Source organism: Cibotium barometz, chromosome 10, assembly GCF_041138505.1.
Source record: "Cibotium barometz isolate CiBa-2024 chromosome 10, ASM4113850v1, whole genome shotgun sequence".
NCBI lineage: Eukaryota > Viridiplantae > Streptophyta > Polypodiopsida > Cyatheales > Cibotiaceae > Cibotium > Cibotium barometz.
Genome location: NC_141055.1, coordinates 56,656,765 through 56,679,905, shown reverse-complemented (window position 1 = coordinate 56,679,905; position 23,141 = coordinate 56,656,765). Strand labels below are relative to the sequence as shown.

Genomic DNA, 23,141 nt, shown 5'->3' with positions numbered 1-23,141 from the left:
GCACGACAGAGGAGGGAAGGGGGGGGCGGCGAAAAAAGGGGAGGAGAGGCCCAGAGGGGGGGGGCGGCGACAACGCGAGAAGGAGGGAGGCGGGGCGCTGCTGAGTGGAGGCGGCGAGAGGAGGCGAAGAGGCGGGGGGGCGACCAGGCGGCAGCAGGGGGGGATGACGAAAAGGCGGCAGCGGGGGGGAAGGCGAACAGGCGGCAGCGGGGGGGAACAGGCGGCAGCGGGGGGGGTGGCGAAATGGCGAAGAGGGGGGCGCAGCGGCGAGGAAGGAAGGGGGGGCGGCGCAGCAGCGAGGAAGGAGAGGGGGGGCGCAGCGGCGAGCAGAGGGAAGCAAGCGGGGGGCGGAAGGAAAACAGGCGCGAGGAGGGGGGGGGAGCGAGGGTGCGCAGAGCAGGGTGGAGGCGGGAGCTTCAGCAAGCGGGTTGTTCTGGCTTCATGTTTTCTTTGGGGAGTGCTGCTTTGACTTGGAGCAGCAAGAAGCAGCCTACGGTTGCTCTATCCAGTACAAAGGCCGAGTACAAAGGTGCTGCTATGGCAACATGTGAGGTAGCTTGGTTGAGAAAGCTACTTGCAGATTTGGGTCTATCAGTGGATAGACAAGTTGTCATTTTCTGTGACAACATTAGCAGTAAACAATTGGCTAGGAACCCAGTTTTTCATGCTCGCACGAAGCATACAGAGGTCCACTACCATTTTGTCAGAGAGAAGGTTTTGGCAGGAGACGTTGACCTTGTTTATGTCAACACACAGGATCAGGTCGTTGACATCTTCACCAAAGCATTTGGTATAGAGAAGCTCTGCAGATTCAGGGCTTCGCTTGGTGTACATGAGATGGAGTTGAGCTCGAGGGGGAGTGTTGAGATATCAAGCTCATCTAGTGAGGCGGTGGACACTGATGACCCGCCTGGGGGATAGGCCCCACACTTACACCACTGGCATGGTTGGTGAGATCATGGATGATATGCGGCCAGTGGGATGACAGGCTGTGTGACAGCCATTCTAGAGACTGGCATAGTTATAGCGCCAGCTCATTTTAGTTGGGTTCACACTATAGAGAACCCTAGTATGTATTTGGTTGAGTACCTCTTCATATTGTGGGTACTCTTATCTTTGTATATGGTGTGTTGTGTTGTGTGAAGTAGAAGAAGATTTTCAGCCTCTCACCTTGTGTGTTCTCTTTTAGGGTTTTGTGAGTGTGTGTGTGCTTGCAAGAGCTCAAGCTCTCTTCTCCCCTGCATCTTTTCAATTTCATGTGAAAGGGTGATAACGACCTACTTCAACAAGATGTAATCATGCATTTCTCTAACAAGCAATACAATCAACAATCATATCCTTCATCTTCTCTGCTTGTATTCCTGCGCACCATGTTAATGCGAGAGAGGAGAGAGAACCAACCCAAATCCAGCCAACAAATTGGTATCAGAGCGTTCATATCTAGGTTGGGATGGGTAGGTGAAGAAGCCGCTAGGAGCTGGACCAGAACAAATCGTAACAATAAAAGAATACAGAGGAGGCAGATCCTCTACGCAGCTTGGACCACGTGTGCAACTGTCTGAAAAGCATACAAAGGAGGCAGACACTCTACCCAGAGAAAGCCCAAGCCTTGATCGTTAGCATCCCACAAAGGCGGCGCAAGAAAATTTATGCAGCATCAAGGCAGCCATAGGGCGCAGCAGTGTCATCAACCATTACAGTGAAGAGGCCATCACGATCATCGTTGCCTCCCCTAAAGCTTGCGGCAAAGTTGTCGCCAGCCAGCGCCGACCTGCAGAACGAAAAGAAGGAAAAGAATATATAGAAGGCTTATTAAAAAAGGTCAACCTTAATTCCTTTAAAAGGTTAAGAAAACCGTAATAACCTCAAGAGGCTGTTGACATGCAAAGCCAGTTTGCAAAAATTTCAAAGAGGACTTCAGTAATTAATTAACAAGGGTGTTCATGAAATTAGCCAAATTAAATCAAAGCATGGATTCCTCATTTGTGGTGCAAAGGCAATGGAAAAAAGATCATCTTAAAGATATTTCCATCATCAAGTTCATCTTCATCGAATCCAAGATGGAAGATGAAGTGACGCCTAAAGTCGAAGATAAAAGAGTCCGAAAGGCAAAGCAATAGTAGAAACTGTCACAAACAGGGGCGTGGTTATACAGAATTTAATACTGAAATCACAAGATTTATCATCCTTTGATCACTGCCATATCCCACATACATAGCCATAACAATTGATTATACAATGTGGAAATACTGAAAAGAAATGATACTGCACTAGGGACCAGAAGATGGGCTAGTCCCCCGCCCGGGCCCCCTTTAAGGATATGCATTGCCTTAAGGGAGTAAGAATTTTACAAGTACATAAAACGGGTGGATTAGCCCAGCCATACACCACTGTTTCTTCCAAAATGATTGAATATGAAAACAACTTACAAACACTATACTTGCCTACAAGTAGCCCAGCTACAACTTAGCAATATGGTGCCCGGCACCCTTCACCAAGATTGCCCAACAATCCCGGTTTCTACAAATATAACTTAACTTCAATAAAATCAACCACCTAATGGCTGAAAATCAGCCTTAGGAGAATGCCCAGCACTTCCCAAGGGTTCTCCCGCATAGAACTTGTTACAACCGGATCGACCACTCAATTTTCCCATAAGTTGGGCTAGAGGACCCCAAATCTGTTGTGCAATGCCGCATCCCCATAAACAATGTTGTACAGTCTCAGAATCTGCCGCACACCTAGGACAGGAAGGTGCTACACCGAAAACCGATCTCCACTGATTGGTGAGGAGACCACCATGTAAGAATAACCAAAAGAAATGGGAGATCTGGCTCCTTCTGTATGAGTGCCAAAGTCTATGCCAATATCTGCACTATATCACTGGAGAAATATCATAGCTCTCCCAATGAGGCCTGAGAGTAGGGATCCTATGCATCTATCGAGTGAGGAGAAGCCTAGCATTCCGAACGGTGAAATTGAAAAAGGAAGGCTTTTCAAAGGATCGAAGGCATCAATCCACTCCCACTCTGCTGGATCCCACTGAAGATATCTGATAGGACTGCCACCATATAACCACAAACACCAAGAGCCATGAGTCACTATCTGAGAAGGGTCAATGAACCAATGCTTCCCCGAACAACCAACAATCCTCACTGGACTAAGCCTAGTATCTGGGATGATCTCCTCCATACTACATCTCCTCAATCTCCCTCCAGGCATGATAGAGTAAATGATGCAATCTGTAGCCTCCTGGCTCGGGAGAGCAATGACCTGCAAAGGAATGCCTATCCTCGAAAAAAACCCCAGCCAACTCGGATGATAGTCTCCATGAAAGGTCCCAGAGAGCCACTCATGCGGAATAGCTACATCAATCTGATCAATACGAATGCGAGAGCCCCTAAGATGATGAATGGATGCAGCTCTCCGATCCTCCAAAAGACTCTTAAAGGTCTTCCAAGCAAGAACTCTGTATGCATATCTCTCCCATCCTGACCACTGCATATAACGAGATGCACCAAGTGGCCGACCGGCCTCATCCCTAATGAGCTCGTTCCACATAATAGGTTTTCGGTCAGCCTTATCCAAAGACCTAGGAAGCCTTTGTCGCAAAAAAGATCTCATGCTTCTCCATGCTCTGACAATGGCTACAATAAGAGGGGAAGATGATGACCTGATATCAGCCTCTATGAACAAAAATCATGTGCTGGGCATCCAGTCTCTCCCGACCCGGGATGTACATCCAGAAATCTGAGACAAGAAAAAATCCTTCCAAGGCTCAATGCCTGGTAGGAAACCTCTGACCACAAGTTTGCAGAGCAACGCCCTGCACTAAACATCCGGATCGATAATATTCAAGCCCCCCTCTCGTTTGGGCTGAATACCTGTGAGCCAAGCTACCCTGGCAAGAGTGTCTGAGGTGCCATCCAAACCCGACCAGAGAAAATTGCAGATCAATCTCCGCAATTGACCAATGCACGCACGAGAGCACCACCAACAAGAGGCAATAAATCAAGCTCAGGCAAGCAATACCTGATTAGCCACCAAAGCTCTGGAAGCTAAATCTAATCTCCTGGAGCTCCAATGGAGGAGCTTCTTTCGGATACTCATAAGTACCGGAGCAAACTGCTGTGCAGGAGAAATATCAATCCCAACCTGGCATCCCAAATATCTAGCAGTACATTCTCTGCTGATCCAAGTAAAACCAAGCTTTGCACCTCAAGCAACTCTCGGTGAATCACTAACCCAAAAACCAACAGATTTGTGCCAATTAATGCGTGCCCCTGCTGCCAAACAGAACTCCTTTAGTGCTACCCGGAAGGAACATAAGCATATATGTGAAGCCTCCAAGAACATGGCTGTGTCTTCAGCTAACTCAGAGTCAACCAATTCCTCTTGACTACGAAAAGGCAACCTCAATCCAGAAATACTAGCAGTGGAGCGGAGAAAGATGCTCATGGCCTCTGCAACTATGATATATTATAATGGGGCTAAAGGGCAACCCTGCCGTACTGAGTGAGAAATCTGAAACCGCTCTCCTCTATCACCGCAAGCGGGCACTCTACTGTGGGCATCACTCTATCATAGACCTTGTCAAAATCTAAGAGCAAAATGGCTAAGGGCTGATTGCTCACTTTAGCCCATTCGACGGCCTCCCAAAACGACATGCCCCTTTTTTTTGGAAAAGAGACTTATATTAAGTATGAAAAAAATTTATAAAAACAGAGATTTCAAATCAAGCAGGGAGGAATCTCAACCAATCTGGCTGTGCTGCCCGTGAGCAATGCTATAAGCCAAGCCTTATGCCTTATGCCCTACATCCTTCTACATGCTTCTTAAATATGCCTATGCTAGGGTGACCTACATGAACTTATTGCTCTCCAATTGGGTTAAGTGATAGAATCTCACACCTAAGACAGGAAAGATCTATGTAGCTCGTGTCTCTGACATGTCCTAGGACTAGGACTCACAATGATGTCACGTCGTACGGCTTCGTGAGCGCCTCAATCTAGGAACTTCATGTAGAATAGTCTCAGTCTTTGACTAGAACCATGTTTCCACTTGTGGAGGAGAATCTGCTCGGACTCGGTAACCTCTACTTCGTCGACCACTTCACGTTGTTGCTCATCCGGAACCTCTTGCAAAGATGGTCCAACATAAGGCTTCAACCATGAGACAAGGAAGACATCATGCATAGTCCAACTCTTTGGTAACTTCAACTTCATGGAGACATCAGAAGCTTCTTTACAATGAGAAATGGACCAAAACTTTCCCACTTGCTTTAACCATTGCTTCATGATGCGGAGAAATACCCAATCTCCCTCCTTGTAGTTGACATCTCGTGTAGACTTGTTGGCTTGCCTGGTGTAGGCTTCTTGTGCTTTGGCTAGGTGCTCCTTCTCTGAAAATGATGATGCCTCATATGGAGTCTTGTCCCAATATCAGATGCATGAGTGTCATTTAAGATAGCCTACACCAAAAGAAGATACTGTTGATTTTTAATTCCGATTGGAGACTTGCATAGAGTTACAAACAGAGAGTCTAGAGCCCACACTTTTTGACATAGTGGGTTTTCACGAAAGAAGGATAGCACTTGCTGAGGGCGGCACATGCGCAAAATGAGTACTTTAAGGATTTTATTTTATTTTACAAGGCAGGTTGCTGTCTGAAGCCGAAAAAAATGAGAGTAAAACATACGAAACGTTTCATGAAAATGAAACTTGTTTCATTCACACGATGCTTGTAAGTACCTTCTACAAAGCTACATGGACACAAGGTAAAAGATATGGATTGTAGACTTGGATTGAGCCACCAGAGAGTTTCAGATTGTCCTGAAAGCTGTGAATTAGTCATCATATCAGCACCTACCACACGGCGACCACGGAGGACTCCTAGGACTGAATGTGCTCTGGAGAGTCAAGCTCTAGATCCCAAACTCTTGCGGGAAGTTAACGGCCATAATGTACTAAAAAATATGGAGGAAAAGCACAAAAGTTACATGAACATCTTCCCATGCTCCACCTCCAGCACGTATGCACACGAGCTCAGCTTGCAGTAGCTCTAGCTGTTGACGCATCCGTTGCACCTCAGCTGCCATGGGATCACGATTTACCTGGAAGCAACAAGCACGTTGCTTAAGTGATTCCAACACAATTAACACCCTTTCCAGATTTTTTGTGTTCATCCTCAGATTATGAAAGCATTATTATAGCATTAAAATCTTACTATTGGTTTATTCTGTATGTTGCGAGCTCTATTGGCATACTTCAAGGTATTGAGGGTTTCCTCTGCATTTGAATCTGCTGGGCTGATACAAGCTGCAGCCACGAATCAACAATCCATACATCCCCTTCCTTTAGACAACGTTCAAAGGGATCTCATGTAAAATATGAGCACACACAGTTCTAAGCTATCTAACTCAATTGTTATAGAGACTTAACACTCACCAATCATAACTGTCCTGCTATTGCCTCCAAGAGAATCCTGGAGGCCAAGGAAGGCATGCATTACATAAACACGATGCATGTTACAACAAAACTTATAATTTCAATGTATCAAAGCAACCAATAGTACCTGCAAAAGACGTGTCAGTTTGCTATCACGATAGGGGACATGCCCACCATCTTTGCGCTTCTTCTTGTCTCCAAGGGCACTTATAACATTGCCAAGAGCCAACAAGCCTTTGTTAATGTGCACACCTGAAAAGGAAAATTAAAATGAAAAACGTGTAAATCTCTTCAAACATACCCAAAAGTAAGAAACAAGAGCAGTAACCTCAATTAAATACCTTCTTTGAGTCGAATCCCATCAGCACCCGTACGCTTAAACCTCTCAGAACCAGCCAGGTCCACTAAATGTAGCTTCGCATATAAAAAGTCATCATGGAAATTCTCTAGTAATGAGGTGTTGCCATTAGCCAGGAGTTCCAATTTCCGGCGCTGTTGCAAAGTAATCGTAAAAATAGCATGCGATCGACTAGAAAACAAAACAAATGGAGTTAATGAGATCAAATGTTTCAGTGTAATTTTCATTCAAGTCCTTTAAACATGATACTAATGTGATAAGAAATGCTATTATCCTGGCTTGGTGGCAGCCTCTTTACTGCAATATGGAATTATAAATGTGCGAATTTTTGGCCAGAGGGATGCTCAGAAACCAAATACAAACCTTGATTCTGAGTTCATATTCGTGCTTGCTGTTGCGCGAGAAAGGGATCCCTGCTCTAAGAGTGCCGCCATTTCATGAAGGCTATTAACCTCAATTTCCATTACACCTGATAGTGTAATTTCTCTGCTTGTTGTCTCCCGTATCTGAATAGTGGGTTTTGCAGGAGTTGTGGGCCTTGTATAGAGACCCATATACATATCTGGTCGAACAGTGGTTGGAGGGTTTGGATCCAGCAGGTCATGAACTTCTTCATTTAAAATCTACAAAAGAGAGATCATCAACGATAAGAGAGTGGAAAACTAATTCGCCATAAGTAGCTCAGATAAGCAAGCAATGAACTGAACAAGTCCCAAAGGCCCAAAAAGACCGTTCCCTCTTACCTCAACAAAGGAAACCCGGACTTGATTCTCCACTTTTCCTGTTGAGCTTTCCATTTTCTTAAAGATCAAATCCATTACCTGAGGAATAACTCCATTTGTATTGCCACCCACAGTATATCCCGTTCCCATTGTGTATGTTTTTCCAGATCCTGTCTGCAAGTGAACCAGACACATTGATAGGTAAAGACCTCTGCACAACGCTTACCTACATGCATACAGCGAATATAATTCCACCACATCCTCATGCATTGATATGAATAGTCCTGGCATCATATGGGAAACTCGCATACGACTAATTGCCCTATAAGAGCATCTCTCTGTTCCAAAAAAGGACATCCACCTTAATCTAGGTGTCTCTATTTCACAGAAATGTTATCCAGAACCTCCTAGAGGCATTCCTTAACAAAGCCCTATGTTTTTGCCTGAAAACTAGAAATATATAACATGTGGAAGCTTACAGAGGAGGATTATACGTTGATAAATAACTTTCAGCCCTTTGTTCTTCACGATGTATTGCACAATGTAATGAGAATAAGAGTGTAGAGAGAGAGAAGAGAGACAATACACAGTGTTGGGTCCCAAACACCCTCTAAAGGGCCCCCACCACGTATGGTGTATTTGCTTTATTGAATGAGTAGAATGACAGACTGATGGCTGTAAATAACCAGGACTGCACTGACTTGGATACCTTCACTTGGCTGAGATTGCAGATGACCCCTTGATCTACACTTTCCACCTTGCCTTTAGCTCCTTCTTGGCTGTCTCGGCCCTTAAACCTTGGCTCTTGTAGAGAATATGAGATGAATGATGCAAAAGACTAACATCACTTATATAGGCCATCCCATAGGCTGGTCGGTTCATTCTGCTGCTGTAAGCCTGCTCACAACTAGGGAAAATAAGTTTTAATTGCTACGCTTCACACGTATCCTGCTGGTTGACAGGGGTCCATGGGCTTCATAGAGCCGGCTTATGGCATAGGGATTGGCCTATGGCAAGGCTCCATACCCATGGGCGAGGTAGAAATTGGGGTAGGGATCTAGGTGAGAACTCGTGAGAGGGGGGAAGAAGAAGGCTTGAAGAGGTAATCATTTCTCTAGGGCCTGGATCATGGCTTTCTGCTCAAGCAATTGATCTCTCTGTTGCTTCATGAGATTCATGAAATTCTGGAACATTTCTTGCATCTCGTCCCCAATGAGAGCATTGCTCCCTGATACTGTTGATGTACAAGTGACAGTCTCTTCCTAGATCTGTTGTTCTCTCTCATCGTCGGAGGTCGCCATAGTGGGAGTGGTCAAGGTTCTTCCTAACCACAAGCAATTGATCTCTCTGTTGCTTCATGAGATTCATGAAATTCTGGAACATTTCTTGCATCTCGTCCCCAATGAGAGCATTGCTCCCTGATACTGTTGATGTACAAGTGACAGTCTCTTCCTGGATCTGTTGTTCTCTCTCATCGTCGGAGGTCGCCATAGTGGGAGTGGTCAAGGTTCTTCCTAACCGCAAACAAACCATCCACTATACGTGTGGGACTCGTTTCGAGTCGCATTTCGGAGGCTGAAAACCAACCATCCTTCGAGGGATAGGAGTCACACTAGAATGGGAAGTGCTTCCAAATCTAAAAACCACCACATAAGCGGGAAAAAAAAAATCTTTTTTCTTGGCTGCATTTATTCACCAAAAGGCAAAGCTTTGATACCACTGTAACATGAGGATTATACTTTGATAAATAACTTTCAACCCTTTGTTCTTCACAATGTATAGCACAATGTAATGAGAATAAGAGTGTAGAGAGAGAAGAGAGACAATACATAGCGATGTTGTATTTGCTTTATTGAATGAGTGGAATGAAAGATTGCTGGCTGTAAATAATCAGGACTGAACTGACTTGGATACCTTCACTTGGCTAAGATTGCTTACAGCCTGAAAATGACCCCTTGATCTGCACTTTCCACCTTGCCTTTAGGTCCTTCTTTGGCTGTCTTAGCCCTGGAACCTTGGCTCTTGCAAAGAATATGACATGAATGATGCAAAAGACTGAACATCGCTTATATAGGCCATCCATATTTGTTTCTTGTATTGGTATGAATCTATTCATACGGAAAGATTCCGTACAATATCGCACGGTACGAATTGACTATTGGCCGTTTTTGTTTTTTTTAACAGTTTTCTTTTTTGGCTTGTCTTGGCCTACAGGCTTGAGCTTTTGAGCCTCATTGCTCAACTCCTTTAAAGTGCCCTCCCCCCTCCCTCCCCCCCCAACCTTCCCTCACAAGTCTACCCTTCCAAATTGAAAATGTAGCTTGTAAGTGTTTTTTTTTTAAACCGTATTTATCGTACGATATCCCAAAATTTCATATCATACCAAAAATTCCCATTGGGTATCATATTTTTGTACCGTGACAACTATGAGGCCATCCCATATGCTGGTCAGTTCCTTCTGTTGTTGTCAGCCTGCTCACAACTAGGGAAAATAGCTTTTCATTGCTATCACTTCACACGTGTGCTACTAGGCAGCCTTTGCTATGGCCGACAAGGGTCCATGGGCTTCATAGAGCCGGCTCATGGCATAGGGCTTGGCGTATGGCTAGGCTCCATACCCATGAGGTTCTTTTTCCATGCAAGTTTCCAATCCTCACAATCGACCACATTGATGACCCTCTGAAAAATATGTCCTTAGCCGATGATAATAAAGCCTCTTGAAGTGCAATTGCCTAAAACCTTTCTTGAAAGGAAGTTTGCCTTATATTATTACCACGTGCACTTGCCTACATTGAAAAGTGTCGTGTTGATGTACACTTTCCATAGCTCTTCTTGGCTCCTGCTCTACTATGTCTTCCTCGTTCACTGATTCTGAACCAACAAATGAAACTCCAATGGCTTCTTTTATACTTGTGGGAAGCCCTACTTTTTGCCAAAAGCGGGCCAATATTTTGCTTTTCACTTTTTCACTCTGCTTTTGCCTTTTTAACTTTTAATAATAAAATATTACTCATCTTTAATCAAAGTTCTTTAATTTTTCTTTTCTAGCTTCAGGGCCTTGCCTTTTGATCTTAGAGCTGCTTTTTGGAAAAGCGGCTTTTAGCTTTTTGATCCAGCTCAGTCTCCTCTTACCAATGGTGTCCCTAGCTCACAGTCAACTCAGTTTGACTTTTTGCTTTTCCTTGCTTTTTGACAAAAACGGGTGCTTTTCCTTGTGCCAACTTCATGGTCCTTGTTCCCATGTTTTCATCTACCTGTCCAGTGTCCTGGCACAGGTTCCATCATGTGAAAAGAGCTAGGAGGACCAAATAGTTACATAGTGTTAGACCGAGATGCCAAGTTCACCAATCATTTCTGCAGGGCATTGTTTGATAATTTTGGTACTAAACTGAATTTTTTCAATGCATTTCACCCACAGACTTACGGCCAAACAGAAATCTACAACCGATTGGCCTTTGATGCGTTGAAGTGTTATGTTCACGATCAGCAAGGTAAGTGGAAATCATATTTGCCTTTAGTTCAAGCAATGTAACACACGGAAGCTCTGAGAGTCTTCTTTCAGCCCTAAACACCACTTAGAACATGCTGAGGCAAAAGCGCAGACAGATTGGAGAGTAGAGAGAGAGAGAGAGAGAGCTGGAAATTCAATATATTCATATGGTACAAAAAGGTACATAGGTTCTACAGCCATAGGCTGCCTTCCATGAAAAGGTGGATCACCCAAAATAATCCTAATACTCGACCCACTTCCTAGTGGAGTGAATGAACACATCAATGAGCAAATGCGCCTTTATATAGGCCCTTGGACAAAAGGAGTGCTGGCCGACTGCTGGTCAGCCAGCCGATTGGGCATATTCTCCATAAAACACAGCCACGACACGACCTGTACCATGCAGCCGACAGCAGCTTCTTGCAACCGACAGCATCTTATGCAACCAATAGGTCCTTCAATGTCTTCCATGTCCTGCTCCAAGTCCAACACTGGCCAAAACTGCACTTCATGCTCCAAAACCTGGTTCTAGTCATCTTTTTCTAGCTGCCCCTTCTGGATTAGCTTCAGGACATGTCCATGGGCAAACTTGCACATGACACTAAAGCGAACCGAATGACGGAGTCTTACCAAGAGATTTTGGGATCAGTTAACGACAGGTTGACTAAAGCGCAGGAGGCCTACACTCGAAAGGCCAACAACGACCGAAGGGATGTGAAGTACTCGGAAGGAGATTGGGTTTATCTTCGGATTATGAAGCAAAGACTAAAACAGGTGGCAACCAATGCCCAAAGTTATTATTCAAGACCTTCGGTCCTTTTCCTATCCAAAGAAAGATCAACAAGGTTTCAAGCTACCTCCGAGATGGACTATGCACGATGTGTTCCATGTCAGTTGGCTGAAACCATATGCAGGTCCGATCCCTTCAGAAGTGAAAGACGAATATAGTGGATGAAGCTGAAGTGATGGTTCCAGAACAGATCCGTTTGCATCGCTTCAGGCATGGCTCAAGCTGAAGACAAAGACAATTCCTCACAAAGTTTCAAAACCAAGGGACTCACAAAGCGGTATGGCTTGACAAAGACTTCTTCGACGACCAGCCGGCTTTATTGACGGACTATTTGGAGGATATGTAGCTTTTGTCAAGTTAAGCAGAAGGGGATGTCATGTGCATCCCGCACTTGGATGCCACGTGGATATATACGAACAAGGTGTATGACCTGGAATGGAAACTGGTCCCATGTGAGCCCAGTCTGGGACGAGTCAACCAAGGTTCCACTCTACGCGTCCGAGGTCAGGTGTGCATTGTCTTGCACATGAAGCAGGGCCAGTCCATACTGTGAGTCTCCCTCTGGAATGATGTCAAATGACCTGAGTGTATGGCTTGCAACCAGATGTAGAAGCATGTAGATGGGGCCAGCCCTTAGGGCTACCCCAGGAAGGAGATAACATATCTCTAGACATGGGCTTTGGATAGGCTTAGGCCACCCAAGAGGGGCCAGGAAGGCCCCAGGCCTTGCCCACCAGCCTTTCGAGGGGATGGGCAAGCTGTCGGCCAGCCAAAGAGGCCTGACCAAGCAGCCGACAGGCCATAGGGGCCTTGCCCAGCCAACCGACCAAGCATGGGAACTACCCATGCAGTCTGCACAGGGCTGCCCAAAGCCAAGGTCTTATGCAGAGTGACCAGCCAATGGACAGTGAGAAAACGATACCTTAAATAGCACTTAAATGCTTTTTGACCAAGTCGTGGGACTTTCAAAAACAGGCCGACCCCTTTTCCGTCAGCCGACCAGTAACACTTTGAGGTATAAATACCCAGACCAGAATTCAGTCATTCTATCTCATAATTCACAAAGGGCAGGTGTATTCCAAGGGCCAAGACAACCAAGGGGAAGCGCTCCAGCCAAGGTCAAGAGTGCCGGTCAAGAACCAGTCTTTATTTTCAGATTTACATCATTCTAATAAAGCAAATACATCATTCGTGGTGGGGGCCCTACAGAGGGTATTCGTGACCCAATATTGTGTCCTCCTCTCTCTCTCTCTCTCTCTCTCTCTCTCTCCATTCGTGGTGCACACATACAGTTTCACGAGCCGCGCACCAAATTGTAGCTATTTGATACACTTGTCACACCAACCCTCCTATACAGAGCTCCAATTTGGGGGCCCAGCATACATCACAGATCTGAGAGAGGGATGGATGAGGGATGGAGGCATATGGAGAGACCACTGATTATGATTATGATGATTGCCCGCATGATTCGGAGTAAATCATCGGTACCACATGAGATTGTTTGGGCTGAGTTGGGTGCCGCACCAGTAGTGATTGAGGCCCTATTCCAGGCAGTTACCTTTTTACAGCAGCTATGGGAGCTCCCTCAACAAAGGTACTCCCCATTGGCATTGACCTCATCCATACAGTTGGCAGAAGATGGAGATACTCATTGTTGGTATGCTCAGATGTGATCATGGTTTGACCTACATGGTTTGCGGCCACCCTTTCAATACAGCTTGGATTGTCCATTTTTGGATCTCACCCGCTCAAAGTAGAACCGCATGATTAGGATGGATATCGTCAGAGTGGACACAAAGAGGACATGGACTAGTCCCCTTGAGCCCTTAGGCATGAAAATGGACTAGTCCATGTCCTCTTTGTGTCCACAGAGTGGACACAAAGAGGACATGGACTAGTCCCCTTGAGCCCTTAGGCATGAAAATGGCTCATTACAAGAGCCATTTTTTGCACCTCACCAGATGGTTTTATCACCTGCCCAACGTACATGGATGTACACCTATCACATGGGATATGTTGTGCCATTGGACAAATCTGAACCTCATGACACCAGCTGCAGATTGTGACAAGGCGATATGTGCATCAGATCTCGGATGACCGCATTTGTCAGCTATGCTACCAAGAGGCAGAGACAGAGAAGCACTACATTTGCCGATGTACAGTCTATTATCAAATCCGAGGGAGATATCACTGCCTCTTCCGAGAGGGTTTTGGGCCGTTACGCAGGGTCATGGAGTTTGAGGATCAGAGATACCTGGGATTGTTCCTACTTAAGCTCAAGAGACACAGAGAGACCCTCTTGGCAGACAGGAGACCAAGCCATGATGTACCTAGACAGAGGATCCTGACAAATTTCTTCAGCACCAGCACCAGCACCAGCAGCCCAACCCACACACCTCCTAATACCTCCTCCATCAGGCCATCAGGGCACCAGCCACGCTCCCAAGGAGTCACCATTGATAGAGCAGTCGTCTTATGTCGTGCTCGTCAGCCATGCCCACTAGGATCCCGACCACGGCATCCTCACCATCGCCAAATCAGAGCCATTATTGCTCGGCATCGGAGGCACCTACCTCTCTTCTACAACCTCTCCATTCTAGACAACCCCATGGCAGAGATATTTGATCTGAGGAGAGGGCAGTACTTCAACTGATCAGCATACATGGATCTACTTGATATATATTTTCTAGTATTTTCTACTCAATATCATCTAGGAGTCTTACTTACAGTTCTTATAACTATAAGATAGTCGGTTTATTGTACTTTTCAATTTGATTTGGTTGTTCTCTTTGATGAGACACCAACTTCAGATGATGTCTCAGTTTTGGTCTCATAGGCCATTATGGCCTCTTAGAGACGTTAATATATCATTTCATTTCATTTCTCTCTGTCACATCTTCTTCTATGTTGAGCGTTATCTTTGTCATGAAACGATTGCTGAATTCTGAGCGTTGAAGTTACCGATTCTTCCGATGAGCTTCCGCATGTTACACATCATCCATCCCTAGAGCATGATGGGCACAATCGATTTGTCCCCCCACTCCCATTCTGTGCATGGCAATTTTCTCCCCCTGTGACATACCACTATGGAGGCCTTCACATAACCTTCCCCATAGTCTTCTCACTAGGTCATGGGGACCACTTGATCATCTCACAAGATGCCACCAAGAGGGGACAAGCTCCCCTCCGCAAACTCCATGGTCAGTCCATGCTTATCTGAACAGACCTCATTCACACTCGCACAGCCGATAGCTATGTGAGATGAAGGGAAGTGCCTGCAAGGCAGCTCCAGGGCCATGTGAGAATGAAAGGCAGCTTTCTTATGCATCTGAGGGGGTGGATGAGATCATCTATATGAGACGAAGGGCAGTGCCTGCAAGGCAGCTCCAGGGCCATGTGAGAATGAAGGGCAGCTTTCTTATGCATCTGAATACCCCTTATGTCACTCTCCCCCAACCCCCCTCACATGTACCGTCCCTCTAATGGCGACCAACCACAAACACAAAGGGATTCATCTCTCTTTAGACTCATACTTCACTAAAGGGATTGTATCTGTAATTTCAGAAGTACACCGTTTCTACCGTTTCTTTCATACTTCACTAAAGGGAAAACGAAGAGGCTCAAGCACTCCAAAAACTTAATTTTTGCACCTAAGCCTTTCTCTACCATCGGTGGGTGATATACAACATTAACATAAAGCTCCAAATGGATCCAGCTAGAGGATACATGAAGAATTGGCTGAATCTATACAACGAGATGAAGACCAGCCAAGGATCATTGTTGAGGTAATAGTTTAAGTCCCTAGATACCGTCCTCCATGGATTCATGTTGAAATAATACACCAAAATATTATGTGACGTTGGGGATATGGGCATATGGTTCTATGGTCTAAAGTCCTCTCGGCATATGGTTCTATGGTCTAAAGTCCTCTCGGCATGACCACACCCCCAAGACAACCATAGCTTGTGTGGAAGGGATCCTAGGTTACACTCCATTCTAGGCAATGAGTGTTCTTTTTGATGCAACTTTTGGATCAAGTGGATGTGATTATCTCTTAATCACTTTATAAGTACTTTGTATCCAATAAATATTTACAAGTCTTTCTCTGTCCTCTACATTGTCATTATGCTATGATCTTGATTAGTCATGTGTGCTTAATCCTAATCACTCTTCATCTACATTCATCATGCTTAATACACTTGATTAAGATCTTGCTTAAGCCACCATGAATTCGAACATGGTATCAAAGCCTTGTTCTTCATTGCCTAATGTCTGTCTAATTATTTCTTAGTACCATTGATAGGCTTGATTAGTGTTTGATCACCAAAACCCTAAAATTAAGCTTTGTGGGTCTGCTGCCCTTCTACCCCCTATCAGTGGAGGATTGATTCCTCTCCACACACAATTCCATTGCTCAAGCTATCAATTGGGACATCTTCTCCACTTAAGGGCGCATCTGACTGCAGCCCCAATGTCAGAAAAACGCAGAAGTGGAGGGCGTTAACAGGCTAATTGAAACGTGCTTGCGTTTTTTGGGCAAAATGCTTCAACGCGCCAATGAAGCAAAATTGGAGCAATTCATGAGTGCTCGGGGGTTTTTGACCATGGCGAACAGTATTTTCTATCTCCAAAAACACCGAGTTTTCTCGCTAATCTGTTATTAATGGTGGATTAATCACTAAGGCTCTCAAATAATCAATGAGTATCAATAATGCTTTCATTACGTGACTCATCCAAAGCAAAATATATTAAACCAAGGAAAAAGGTCAAAAAATCCAAAGCCAAAACCAAACCCTACTATTATTTTGATGCAAAGAAGAAGGGGTTTTCAAACTTTCGTGCTACACACATGCATTTCTATAGAGAAGGTGGTTTTTAATCTTGAGTTTGATCTCTCTCTAAGGGTTTGACACTACCCGTGGACTAATTTTCCAAGCGGTAAGACCTAAATGGTTTTCACACATGGCAAACCAAAATCAAGTTTACTCTGATGAGGAAGGGAGTGTGGGATGCTACAAATGGAAAAGAGAGAATGCCTACCACCTAAGAAGAAAAGAGCATTTGGGTAAGCAAGGATGAAAAAACACTGACAATTATTGCTTTTAAAAAAATTATTTATGCATAAAAATCTATTTTTATAAGAATAACGCTTTTATAATAAAAAAATTCCTTTATGCATCTTTCTATGCATAAAAATTCAATTTTAATAAGAATAACACTTTTATAATTTAAAAAATATATCCTTTATGCATCTTTCTATGCATAAAAATCAATTTTAATAAAAATAACACTTTTATAATAAAAATTTTCCTTTATGCATCTTTCTATGCATCAAAATCAAATTTAATGAGAATAACACTTTTATAATAAAAAACTGAGAGGGGGTGTTAGAAGTCATCTCTTGTCTGTACATATTACTTAGAAGGGAGTGAGGGCCATTGTTGTGGGTGTGTCCGCCCATGTAGGAGTTTCTCCATTTTTTGCTCATTGTCCATTTTTTCCTAGTTTTGCTCTGAAAAGATACAGAGGAAATAGAGCTTGAGCACACACATACTCACACAAACCCTAAAAGAGACCCTTAATGACACTTACAATTTCCATCATATAGATAGAAAAGAAACTTCTCAAGAGGCCTAGAATATTCTTGAAACTTTGTTCGGAGCCCAATCAAAAATCAGTTTGCTCAGTAAAATTTTTGAACTTAAGATGAATTCAAATGAGCCTCTTCCAACTCATCTTAACTACATGAAGAGTATCTTAACTCAATTAACAAGTATCAAGAAACACATTGAGAAAGATGTCATCATAAAAGTTCCTTTAAAGAGTCTCCCTCGACAAGAGTATAGTAACATTGTTACTACTCTTACCAACTTGCATGTACCCACACTTATGGATGTTGAAGCATCTTTGGTAGAAGAGTTCAGCAAAGTCAAGCGAAGGCAAGGCAACACAGAAGGAGCTTTCTTCAACACAGAAGGAGCTTTCTTCAACAAAAGAGGCTTTAAGAAGTTTGGCTCAAAAGCTCCCTTCAGAGGATCACATCAGAAAAAGAAAGTCTTGCAACTTCTATGGAAAACCAGGGCATGCAAAGGACTGTTTCTTTATAAACAAAACACAGAAGGCACTTCTTGCCAGTGAAGATAACTCAAGTGAACAAGAAGCACAAACCTCAGCAGAGGTCAATTTTGCTCAAGAAGACTAGACTTTCTAGACCAGCTAGAGCCTAGCCCTACCTATTACTCACTCCTCTATCCTAAGTGAAATGTAATCATAACTAGATATCTAACATCTGTCATCATAACTGGCATTGTAAACCTACATGAGTAAGACCTACGGGCACTTGGATAGTCATCATAACTAGCATTGTGCGCAGTAACTAGAGTTAGCATTGACATCATAGTAACCATGGATATTTTGTTGAAGGAGGGTGTTGAAATAATACACCAAAATATCATGTGACATTGGGGATATGGACATATGGTTCTATGGTTTAAAGACCTTAATTGGCACAAGGTTTCTGGGCATGACCACACCTCCAAGACAACCATATCTTGTGTGGAAGGAATCTTGGGTTGCACTCCATTCTAGACAATGGGTACTCTTTTTGATGCAACTTTTGGATTAGGTGGATGTGATTATCTCTTAATTACTTTTGTACCTAGCCTATAAATAGGTTGGCATCCAATGAATATTTACAAGTTTTTCTGTCCTCTACATTGTCATTATGCTGTTATCTTGATTAGTCATGTGTGCTTAACCCTAATCACTCTTCATCATGCTTAATACACTTGATTAGGATCTTGCTTAAGCTACCATGAATTCTAACAATTCAACCATGGAACAGCCAATTGGAAAGCACTTCAAAGCTTTGATCACACCTTAATTTTCCGCATAATCTGCGGTAATTATAACAGGCCCTCTCAAAACATGCACAAATATCTTTATAATTTCAAAAAACAGGAAAAACCTTTGAAAGCATGTAAACAAGCCAACTCAATACAGAACAGTCGCAAGAGGAGACCTTAACACATAATTATCAGCCAACTGCCTTACAAAATCAGTACTGTTAAAAGACACACATGTCTTACATAAAAAGAATTTGATCTTCATTTTGTAAAGAGGAGATTTAGCAAAAAATCGAATACATTTGCATGATTTTCTCTTTTTACTTGACTAGATTGGGAGATTTCCACGGTAAAAAGCATTTAAGTAATGCACGGATGGCAAACCAACAAGATACAATTGATCTTTTTTGGCCCAACTGAAGTCACTCCTGTGGGGTCCCTCCTTCTCAAGTCCCTCTGGCAGGCTTGGAACAGATGGAGACATTTGCTTCAGTTCAGAAATGATAATAGAAAGGATCAAACCATCAGAAAAGAAGAATCCATCTGGTGGTCCAAGCCACCTATTCCTCTGCTTCCCCCACCCCAGGTTAGAACAGCCAGAAGAGTTCACGAGAAAGGTATTAGGACCTGGTCTAATCTATGGGATGTGAACAACAACAGGTGGTATTCTTCTGAACAGTTACTCATTTCTATTCCCTTCCACCCTTGGGAAATTCAGCTGATAGCTAACAGAATATCTATGTTCCCTAAAGATCTGTATTGGATATTTGAGACTGATAGCTCTCCACCCCTCAGAGATGTAATATGGAAAGGAGGCGCTTCCCTTAATAACCCTCCCTCATGCTCAAGAGAGTTGGTCCCTCCTTTACATGTCACATTAAACAGGAGATGGCACTTAGCACTGGACAGACAACAGTGGGCTTTTAAGTTCCAGAGCATCTAGCAGAGTAACATTCAGCCCAAACACTCAGTTTTGCTGTGGCTTTTGCTCCACAAAGCTGTATGGACTGGTTCCAAAAGCAGGGAAGTGGGTCAGAGTGATGGATTATGTACAAGATGTAAACAGTCAGTTGAGGATATTCCCCATCTTTTCCTCAATTGCCCAACCAACTCCCCAATTTTAGCACCTTTGTTCAGGACATTAGGATTTCCCACCTCTTGGAAACAACTGATATTAGGAGACTCAGTGTCTTTGATTTCTGAATATTGGAACAAGTGTAGGGCAGAATTTCTCTGGGTCATATGGTCCTTCAAAAATAATGTTCTATTTACTCCTGCTTATCAGGCTCTCAGCTTGAAAGCCCTCTTTTCTGGATGTGTAGTGCAGGATTCTACTCTCAAGTTGGACAAGGTAAGAATTTACAGGCGGCGCATTGGGGTGATTAAAGATGCAGTGAAGTTTTACAATGAACAAGACAATGACTCCCATCAGGCATTGGAAGAGGATGGAACAATGAACACCACACACGAATGGTTACAGGAGCTTGCTGATGACATACATGACCTGGCAAGGAAATTTGAAAAAGCTCATGAATTTGTGGCTAAGCTAGAGGTGGAAATTGACAATTTGTAAATCATTATGTTAGCCTGGTCAGTGTGGCAACACTTCTGTGTAAAAGGTCCTGATGTATATGGCTACCCACCCCCAGCTTACTTCTTTTGTCTAAAGAGTCCTGATGTATATGAATACCCACCTAGCTTATCACCTTTCCCTTGGGTGATCTGATGTATTTTTTGGCTTTCTAATTAATTCACTGCGTATTTGGTTAAAAAGATACAATTGATGAAAAATGTTGAAAACATGTACAGCTAGCTTGGATAAGAATCCATGAAGCACCAAAAGTCATCATAATTTAAATCCCTCTTTTTCTTGGGATCATAATAGATTTTTTGACTTGTGTGAGCATGGTCAAACTATCCCATCTTCAGTACCAAAGCCAAGAAAGAGACCCATTAACTCTCTTATTTCATTACACTCTTCTTAATTTCATTTTCCCTTGGTAACAATAAAACAGAAACATGAAAGAAAATAACCCTCGCTTGCAATGAATTAATTGATTTGACCTGCCCATAAGCCAGGACTGTTGCATTGTAGCCATGGAACAAGCCCTCCACAAGTGGTGCAACACATTCTTCAAAAAATCTTGATGATGGAGATGCAGTGCTTCCATAAACATGGTCAAATGTGAAGCTAAAGTTGCCAATTTGCACCTGCAAAAAGAGGCTGAGTTAATTTTTTTTTAATGGAAGATCAAGTAGATCGCTTTTTTCAACATTTAAATAGAATCCTGAAAAGCCTATGAGTCTAAAACAAGCCACAGTATCCAAAGTTTGGTGCTGATTCCTCATGTCACCCACAGCATTGCCAATCCATACAGTGACTATACTACTTGCTTAGCCACCCCCTATGATGTGTTTCCATAGCCTGACTGTCTTTGTCGATTAAAGGCGCTACCGTCTCCATTTGCCTGGTTTTAAAGTCCTTAAAAGAATAGAAGGCAGCGAAAGTAAAAGTCTCTGTGCGATGTCGCCATCATCTTTGTCCAATAACCATATAGTCAACCTTCCACTTTAATGTCCAAATCCTGCCCATCCCGCCCATAGATTTTGAAGCTATTGATACTCTTCAAAGGTGGCAACAAGTTCCTGTCATTACCAACCCCTTGTCTGGAGCCTCCTGACATGAGTGGGTTCACGGTTGCGGCACATATTGCACGTTTCATTGTCACACCCGAGAATAGAATGCACATAAACATAATGCCAGCTTTGAAAACTTCAGAATCTTTGTGTTGAGAGATGCACTTTGGGAGTAAAATCAAAGGGGAAAGTTCTGATTGATTGGGCCAAACAATCTTCCCTGGACCCATCCATTGCACAGGACCGAAAGGAAAGGATAGAGTGGGTTACCCATGTTATTGGGGACGGTACACTAAACCCATCCTGACACGGGGTTTTCAATCAAGAACAGTATTTGCGCTATGGCAAACCTTTCAGCCTAGTAAATACAATCAAACTAGATCATAACCAGAAGCCTATTTGATGATCTTTGCACCGAACTGGCTTGCTTGTAGACTCTAGATGATGGATTACATCACAATGCAAAAGCAGGGACTCCAAAGAGGGAGAAAGCAACCTAGAAGGGCACTTAAACCACAAGTAGTACCTATGTCATCTATCAGGCCACTCAGAACGCGAATTTTGAAAACGATATGAAAGCATACCAACAAGAACAAGTCTAATAGTTCACAAATTGAATTATTGAAGTGAAGGGGAAGTACCTGAGGTTCTCTGGGCACAGTGGTGACACAATCCTTGCAACCTTGAAGCCTTTCATTGGCAATAAGAGGTCGGACATGGACAGCCACTTTGACAGCTTGAGTGGCTGTTACTGTATCCTTCTCTGCCGTGATACCATCCGCAGCAGCGGCCAAAGCCGTTGCATGCCCATTGCTTCTCGTCATGCTGCTAAAGGGGTGAGAATAAGGACTATGTTGAGTCGACTCAAGGACGAGATCATTAAGACCATCCATGTGAAGCCAAAATGCAAGGGTGTGCCTGTGACGGTTCAGGTGAGAACCTGAATGGAGTAGCAGTTTTCTAGACTGTCGAAACCTCTGATGTGGAAAATGCGTCACGGCCAGGGAGAATTTTTCTCTTCGCTTTTAGACAGATATGGAAGCCCGAGTGGCAGAGCAACAATTCTTTTTTCACTTGGTAGATAAGCCCTGCCAAGATTGCACAAACAAAAACTCCACTCTTCACAGTAGTTGACACCTTAATTTCCACAGGCAGAAACTAGAGACGTTCGTTTCACTGCTGCGGAAACCCTGAAAACCCTTGAAGGGCAGAGATTGCAGGTATTCTAACTGTTGTCGAAACCCTAGAGGAGCAGAGACTGTAATTGTCTTCGAAGTTGCGGAATCCATAAAAGAGCAGGGGTTGTAGATGTCAGAATTGAGCGATTCTCTTCAACGTGTAGTAAAACCCCTAGATTGCAAAGGCAGAAATTCCCATCCACGAGTTAGAAATGAAAGACTCTGAAGCTACAAAGGCACGTTAACTGAGAAGGGTCCTTCCTGGGTGGCTTTTTTGGCGGTGGAGCAACCTCTGCGATACAACCTTTGTGCTAACTTCCTCTCTCTCGCTCTCTCTCTTTCTCTCTCTCTCTCTCTGTGCTGTTGCTGCTGTGCCTTTGCAGTTATGCCTGTGATACCAACAAATCTCGCCCTTCCTGTTGTGCCCTTCAGATCCGTAGCCCCCACTCTGGCACCACCACTTCTCTGCTACACTTCTTTATCGCGTATTAACTCGGACAGTAGAGTAGCATGGTCTCCTCCTCCAACTTTCAAGCATTGATTTCTTTCACCTAGAATTGAATACAACCGATCTGATGCTTGCAAAGTGAGCCCCTTTTAAGCTTTTGGACTGTACAACCCTCTTTGGAGTCTGCGCTACAACTTTTCCCCATGAAAAAAAAAAACTACCAAACC

At 43.7% G+C, this 23,141-nt stretch overlaps 1 protein-coding gene across 21 annotated transcripts in view; it reads right to left on the bottom strand.

The window, feature by feature from the left end:
• LOC147635085 (kinesin-like protein KIN-4A) overlaps positions 1–23,141 on the bottom strand; it is a 75,855-nt gene that overhangs the window by 52,474 nt on the left and 240 nt on the right. For all 21 annotated transcript variants that reach the window (XM_086804369.1, XM_086804370.1, XM_086804371.1 and 18 more), the window contains exons 1-9: positions 21,930–23,141; positions 20,716–20,862; positions 7,548–7,700; positions 7,168–7,427; positions 6,788–6,975; positions 6,574–6,698; positions 6,447–6,483; positions 6,226–6,317; positions 5,999–6,112 (exon numbers count right to left, since the gene is read on the bottom strand). The exon at positions 21,930–23,141 is cut by the window's right edge. In XM_086804369.1, the coding sequence (XP_086660495.1) occupies positions 5,999–6,112; positions 6,226–6,317; positions 6,447–6,483; positions 6,574–6,698; positions 6,788–6,975; positions 7,168–7,427; positions 7,548–7,700; positions 20,716–20,862; positions 21,930–22,181 (1,368 nt within the window). In that variant the 5' untranslated portion in view covers positions 22,182–23,141. The remainder of the gene's footprint in view (positions 1–5,998; positions 6,113–6,225; positions 6,318–6,446; positions 6,484–6,573; positions 6,699–6,787; positions 6,976–7,167; positions 7,428–7,547; positions 7,701–20,715; positions 20,863–21,929) is intronic.